Source organism: Pagrus pagrus, assembly GCF_965226575.1.
Source record: "Pagrus pagrus genome assembly, chromosome: 11".
Classification (NCBI taxonomy): domain Eukaryota; kingdom Metazoa; phylum Chordata; class Actinopteri; order Spariformes; family Sparidae; genus Pagrus; species Pagrus pagrus.
Window position 1 is genome coordinate 26087980 of NC_140195.1, and position 7965 is coordinate 26095944.

Consider the following 7965-nt stretch of genomic DNA (forward strand, 5'->3'; position numbering starts at 1 on the left):
CTCTTGCTGTCTTGCCTTTTTGTCCAGCCATCATAATATAAAAGCTGTTGTTTGCAGATAACGTGTGCGTGTATAACAACAACTATTTGTTAGTAATTTAAGTGAATTAAGGAAGAAGAAAAGGTTATTAGAAAAAGAAATGTTAAGTGTGCTTCTGAAAAGTTATGTCAACAGACGTCAAAATGATAGCAGCAACTATATGAAAAACAGAATATTACCAGGTTGGTTGCTAACTAATGCTGTTTGTCATGTTATTACTTTTCTGACTTTAAAAAAGTTGTGTCTCTACAAAACATATTTTAAAGTAGCTTCTAACTTGCTGAGTTAGGAGAGACTCCTTAAAATGCTGCCAGAAAACTCAAATAAATATGCATGTCTGCTTCAGCCATCATTCAAAACCTTGTTTTGGTATATTATCAGTGCACATGGTTCTATTTAGGGTTGTCCCTAACGACTTATTTCCGAACATTTGAATGGAAGATTTAACTAGAGAAGTAAGAAAACAGTCAAAATTGAACACAAATTAATCTACAATGTTAAACATTGTCCGAAAAAGTATTGCTTGTTACATCCAAGATGCAGCTAACAACCAGTATTGTTAACATCAGTAACAACCGCTTGTTTTTTTTTAAAATAAAGCATTATTTGAATAGGAAGACCTGCCATTTCAGTGCAAATGATATCAATATGTATTTTAAATGTGTACACTGATAAAATAATCATACACTGAACTGACTACTATTTTCTAGTTCATACATTTCCCATCTTTTCTGTGAATGGTAGACCTAATAAGTAAGTAACCACTTGGACTCATTGTTATAACCTTTTTTTTTACCTTCCTTTCTCTTTTTTTAATCTCATGTGAGCACTTGGGTACATTTCTGTTTCAATCAGACTGTCTGTCTTGAAAGGATGTGAAGACATACACATATTTACCATCTGTTCTACATGACATTAATGCAGCATTGATCCCAGCTGTGTGGTCTGCTGGTGATAACTGTTCATCCTCTTAGACCAGTCACCTGTTAAAAACTTCCACAGAACAAGCAAACCTCTGCACTTCATCCAAGATAAAATTGAGGCTTTAAATTTGAAATAAAACTTGATTGCACTTAAACAATATAGTATACACTGCAGACTATATTAATCAAAATTTTGAGCCATGCAACAGCACTTCAGCACAGCACGTTATTAAATAGCCTTCCCTGTAAAACATCTACTTAAACCCTGTTCTTAAAGTCTCTGCAACTTCTGTATCAGGTTAAGATTCTTTTACTGAAAAGAAAAAGGCTTCAGAGCCGTGGCTCACTTGCTTGGTTAGGCCGCTCCTCAGGACTGCGTGGGTGTGATCTCCCTCACTCTGCTGTTAGCTTTGTCGCACCAGTTAATTCCAGACAATTTACACCTTTATCGCTCTCATTTGCACAGCTTGCTAACATCTTGTCATTTCCATTACAATTCAACCTGAGCGGACCTGAGCATGGTCACCAAAACTAGGAACACTCTTGTTTAGGTGTGAGCAGTGCCTTTTCAATAGTTGCACCAGTGTTTTGCATGTTTTTGCATGAGAATTTAATAAAGCTCACATTACCGTTAACTGTTTCTCAAAGCATGCTTTTCTGTTGTAGAAGAATGGATGAACAGAGCACTGGTTAAGTTGACGTAAAGTTATAGCTAAACGTTACATGTCTGTACTAATGGTGAAGCCACAAAAAACAAGGGTGCTATGTTAACCATGTCAGCAGACTGAAGAGAGCATTGTTGTTCCTATATATGAGGTCTCATAACAGTTATGTGACTATTAGTTGATTTTTTTCTTTTTCATCCTTTGACATCATAAAATATGGCCAACACTGATCAATGTAGTCCTGTCATTCTATTTCCCTGGTTCAGTGTTACTCTAACCTCGTGTGAAAGCTTTAATGATTGAACTCTTGCTAAACTATCAGGATACACAACAGTTAACCTGCAGGCCACTGTAGCATAGCTGAAAAGATCAAGCTACAACTTAAGAGTCTAGGTCCAAACAGGCTATAAATATTCCCAGAGCCCTTAATTGCACATTAACGTGTTCTTGTGGAGGAATTAACTGTTCCTGACTGACCAGGCGAAGGCACACAGACCTCATTAAAAACAACAACAAAAAAAAGAACCGGGGGAAGGAGGAAGTCAAGGAAAACAAGAGAGACAGTTTAACAAGAGAGACAGGAGACACAGAGGGTGTGGTGCCAGTATAAAGCTTTTCACCGTTCATCATCTGGTTTTACCAGAACAACACGAATCTCGTGAACAGTTTGAGGACAGCTTTTATTTTTAAGAAAAATAATGATGTGCTGTATGTATCATACATCCAGCTCTCCAGGGCTTCTCCTGCTTGTGATATTTATATCACAAGACAGTAGTACTGTATCAGTGTCAGTTATTTTTTTCGTAAAGCACCACATGTATATACTTCAAGTAAATGCTCCTCTCTGTCGGTAAACTGGTGGACAACAGACAAATACATAAATCACTGTCCGGGTTGAAAGTCTGGCTTTAACTGCATGAAAAATAGCTGGAAACACAAATTGTGAACACAAATCCAACCTGTTTTGTCAGTTTCATTGTGGTAAATGACATATCTTTGTTGGTTGAGTTGGTTCAGAGAAAAGTCCTCTTTCCCCATGTCAGTCTGCATCCTGATTAATATTCCTATATGGTCCTTTTCTCCCGAGGCTGAGGTACCTAAACAGTTCCATTTGCATCAAAGTCCATTAGAATAGCAGAAGTGTAGCACGGAGCAGAGATGTGCAGGGAGGATCACAGTCACTTTGTTCAGCAGCTAGGAAGACAAGAAGGCAGGTGTGTTACTGTGGTATCCACTTGTATTCATTAGAGGGTAATGTAGGGTCCATATTAGACACATTTAAATGTATTCATCATTGGATGTTGGACAATTTTTATTTTTTTATTTTTACTCTTTGATTTTGTATTCGGGACAAACTGCTCCCAAACAACATGGCCATCAATAGACCATATTCACACGGTGGCCATTTTCCTCGTCACGGTGAGGGTGGTAAGCTCAAATGTCGTAATGCTGTCTTCCAGGTTTCAAGTCGTATATAAACGTAGAAAATCTCACGTATTGTTATCATTTGACTGCTTCCTGATTGATCAGCAACTGAAAAGATAATGGATCATGAAAATCTGGAGGGCCATCGGGCTGTATTTCAATGTAAAAATACATATTTGATAGCCCATTACCTTCTGTAAGACAAGAAATAACAGCGAGCTACTGTTGGCATTCAGCCACTTCCATGCTAACGTCACCATTTAATGGTGTTACAGGATACGATAGAAAAGGCCCAAATTAGTCCTAAAATAACCCCCTCCCCAAAAAAATCCAATATTTATTTACGCCTGGAAGTGAAACGCACTTGATGTCATCAAGAGTTAATGTTAGCTATGAACTGGTTGAAGGCTAACGTTAGCTACTTGTTTTACTTGAAATACGGCCTGATGTCTGGCCAGATTTTCATTATCCATCATCTTTTCAGCTGCTGATCAATTGGGAAGTGGTAAATTGATAGCAATTTGTCAAAGTCCCTGCGTTTATACGACTTGCAAGCTGAAACACAGCAGCATTACACTATCCCAGCATTCAAGCTTCCCACCCTGACGGTGTTTGCAGAAGAAAATGGCCGCCGTGTTTACATGGTTTACGGCGCCACAAGAAGAAGAAAGAACTTATTTTGTTAATTAATTTCAACACTGGAAGAAATGAAATAGAAATAAATGTATATTTTTGATCATAACATCCTAACATTAATAGACCAACACAGATACAACTTCATTTAAATAACATAATACAAGGAGATGCATGGACATTGAACTGAGAGGTTAATAAATGCACTTCAGGTTACTGCTGATGCTAAATTTGTCAATTTCCACACATCATCACTGTTTGATACCAATGAGCAGCTGTCATACTGTCTTTGTATTTAGACAAATGCTATATAAATTTAATGTGCACTCAAAAAATCATCTCCCTGATCCTTAGAGCCAGCCACTCAAACTTTAAATACAAAATACACAGGGGCTGCTTTTCACTTTTGGCCCCAAACTGAATTCTTTTTAAATGTCAAGTGTCTTCTAACATGTCAGTGAAGGTTAGCCTTGTGAGACCACACTGTGCTGACTGTGGGGCTCAGTAAAATACTTAATAAGTCCTCATGGTAGCTGGAAACATTAGCTACCTCCCTGGGACACTGTAATGATAGGTTGCTGGGCTTCATGCGTATTGGCAGTGAAGGGAGAAGTGGTTTGTCATGGATATGTATTGAATACAAATAGTCTGTCATCCTTCATCTCTTTAGAGTTTGGTTGTTTATATGAAATGAAAGCTAAACCTTGCAGGTGATGTTTGTTTGCTTTGCATTAGATCTTGTGCAAGAAAAAAATTTTAGTGGTAGGCAACCCTTTAAAATGACGTTATAAGCCATGTATTGAGCAATTATTTATTGTTAAGCTGCAGCTGATGTTTATAATACTTAATAAATGGTGACTAAATAGTGCATAGTTCATCTATAGACATTATTTGGATGACTATTATTAAGTCATAAACATTTACAATTGTTTAATAAATGAGAAAACAGATTTCATTGTTTGTTAACCTTTAAATAACTATTAGCTAACGTTTAATTAACTATAAATGTACAATTTATTAATGATTGTTATAATTAAGTGTTACTCAATGGTATGATAACACAAAACTGACTTTTTATCGCTGTTTTGCATGCAAAATTTGGTAATTATGAATATTCACTTTTAAAGAAAATGGCACTGTTGTTCAACTCCAAGACATGGGGGAGGCGTGCGTTTGTGTGCATGGTGTGTGCGTGCGCGGCTACACCTATGCATGCGTGCACGTTTGTGTGTGTATAAATCAGCTCTCACCTCCTCCATCACTTCCAGTGGTTTATGGGAGCCCAGCAGGGAGCCACATCAGCCTCCCCTTTGATGGTGACACACATGATTCATGGCTTTTAGAGGCCGTTTGTTTTCATTACGCCTCCTCGTCAGCGCACTGTAGCTGCATCACGGCTTCGTGCAACGCAAGCAAGTTTGGGCCAGAACGAGAGGAAAGAATTTCAAGAGGAGAGTTTTTTTGGCACTGGAAGAAACAAAGGGGCTTGGTTTGGGTATAAAGAGGAGAAACTTTAGTCAGGATGACGGCTGCCCACGGCTACTTTTTCCACTGTCGCTTGGGTTCAGAGGTGGTCAGGGTTTCATAACATGTCAGGATCTTGGAAAAGTAAGAATGGAAAGGGTACGGAAAAGTCAAAGGTCCAATCTGTCATGAAACATCCATTTTTGTCTTTCCAGTTCTGTCTTTCTTCCAGTCCCTCCATCTGCATTCTCTTGGTTTTTGCACTTTATATATTGTACAAGACTTTGTTACACTTGCAAGCCTGAGGCAGAAAAGACGCTCAATAAAAAACATGAAGTGAAGTTTAAATGTGGCCAAAGTATGCATGATGATGGCGATAGTAATGATGATGATGATGATGATGGCAGTTAGGGTGATAAAATTAAGGGTGCTGCTGAGGATGAAACCAGAGGTCAAACTTGAGAACCTGAGAGAGCTGATGGGACAGAGGGCTCTGTGCTGTCATGTTGAGGCAACATTTAGGACAGGACGTCCTCCACCATCAGACTGTTGAATGAATACTGAATGATGTCCAGCTGTTTTTGTCTCTCACCTGTCCTGTCCTTCTTTGTCATCTATGTACACAGAGTGCAAATGTCTAGGAATCATACACTGAACACACTTTCCCTGTTCTAATACTTAAATGTTGCTTTTAACAAGCAAAACAATAGAATCACAAGAGTCCATAGTTACATCTGATATGCTGCTTGACAGCAAGAAAAAGAGTTTCATGAGGGGATAGTGGCTTACAATAAGCTGTCTAAATGCTCATATAAAACTTCTTCTCATCATAGTCTTTCATCAGCATTGCAGCAAGCAGATGATCTAAGCTGAGGTGTGAAATAGTGTCGACCATGAGCAGATGTCTCCTCAGCCCTCCGTGACTTGTAAGAACATGTCCCTTTCATGAGGATTTATCATCCGTATTAGGGTGACAATCAAAAGACAAACCTTGCTTTCAGTTCGGTTTAGTGTCCAGCAGACATGGTAGACCAAGCTCCCTCCATCCTCCAGACGGAGAAGGCATAGCTCAGTCTCTCATGGGCCAGGTAGTTACATCCAGCCAGCTTAGTGTCCATGTCATCGCTCTGCAGAACCTGGTACAGAAAGTCAATGTAGCGTGATGCCAACTTCAAGGTCTGGATCTTGCTCAGTTTGTCAGAAGGCAGCGTTGGGATTATCTTACGCAATGAGGCAAAGGCGTCGTTGAGAGATTGTGTCCGCTGGCGCTCCCGGATGTTGGCAATGACCCGCTGGCCGTGTGGGTCCTCGAGGGGTGAGAGACCTCCAGGACTAGGACCGGGGACAGGAGAAAGGGACGGGCCTGAAGAAGGCAGCCGATGCTGAGGACTCTTCTTGAGTCTCTTGGGTCCAGTCGGGGTGTAGATCTGGATGTCGTCCCCTGGCTTTACCTTGCCATCGTCTGCTGATGTGGTGGGAGAAACTGTTGAAACCTGATCCTCCATCTGTGAGCCCATCTGCCGTTTATGCCCGGTGACCCCCGGTGTTGCTACAACGACCGGACAGGCGTTAGAACGTAGTCGTCCCGTGTTCTCCTTGCTGGAAAGCACCCCTCCCTCGGAGTGGTCATCGTTAGACTGCTCCTCCTCTCTCATGCTTGGCCACGTTTTTCTTCTGTCTTCTCTCTCCTGTATGTGTATCCTTCACTCCGTTGAATATCTCCAGTGCTTCTCTCTTTCTGTCAATATGTCTCTCTCCTCTCCCACTCTGCTTCTTTCACGCAGTTTTCCTCTCTTCCGTTTCTCTTCAGGAACTCCCTCTGTTACGCTCTGTGTTTCTCCGGCCCTCTGCTGTGTTGTTCTTCTTCCCCAACAGTTGTGAGATCTACACTTTGTCACATCTAAGCATACCAAGCCAAAATAGGCGAGTAATCAGCAGTCAGTTTAGGATTGCAACAGTGCTTCTTCATCCACAGATGAGGAAACCTGCCAATGATCTCTTCCCAGTCTCTGTGAGTGTACACTGCATCGGCAAGCCAAACTGTTCTCATGTCCCGCTTCTGTAGCTGCATGTGAAACAACAGCAACCTGAATCTGACTTTTTAAAGGGAGGGAACCATGAAACTTTCAGCTGCCCACCCATTTAACTCACTTATTGGTCCGCAGGACGTTTTTTTGGACAGCTGAGCTTAAAACAACAGGAAGAATGAATCTTAAGCGATTGGTCCGATCAAAGCGACGAGGCGGAGACAAAGGTGTGTCGTACAGCCAACCAACTTGAACCGTTGTGACGTTTTCCTCTTGTCATAGAAGTTGCCCAAGTTTATAGGTTCCAGATTTCCTCCAAAGCAAGTCCTACCATCCCCCCTCTTGCTGCTTGGTTCTTCATCCCCCCCTTCCTCTCTCTCCACAAATCAGCACCATCAGTCGTTGCTTTCAATATAGTTCAGAGAAGAGCAAGAAAAAAAAAACTCTAAAGGAAGCTCCACAAATGTTTTTGTTTCTGGTTTGAGAATTCATCTAGATTTTTCAGCCACATGGCATGTCTGCTCTGTAAACAGAGAAATATGATGATTTTTTAACACAACACATTCCAGGCAGATGGAGTAATGGTCAGAGACTTAGGTAATCATTCTTTCATTCTTTGTTTTTTGCTGGGTAAAACAAAGTGATACTGTTACAGCTGTGACAGGTCTGCATTCATTCAAGATGAAGATGAAGGGAAATTACTGGAACCTAACAACATAACAAAATAGAAATTTACAGTAACATTACTGTAACATCACATCACATCACTGAAATTACAATAACTTAAAA

The 7965-nt window shown here is 40.4% G+C and overlaps 1 protein-coding gene across 1 annotated transcript; it reads right to left on the reverse strand.

Moving 5' to 3' along the window:
* Positions 1–6156: 6156 nt before the first annotated feature.
* Positions 6157–6975, reverse strand: LOC311264934 (twist-related protein 2-like; the record flags this gene model as incomplete). Its single annotated transcript, XM_084366158.1, has 1 exon — positions 6157–6975. The coding sequence occupies exon 1, from the start codon at positions 6802–6804 to the stop codon at positions 6157–6159; it is 648 nt and encodes a 215-aa protein (XP_084222284.1). The 5' UTR covers positions 6805–6975.
* Between the last annotated feature and the right edge of the window lie 990 nt (positions 6976–7965).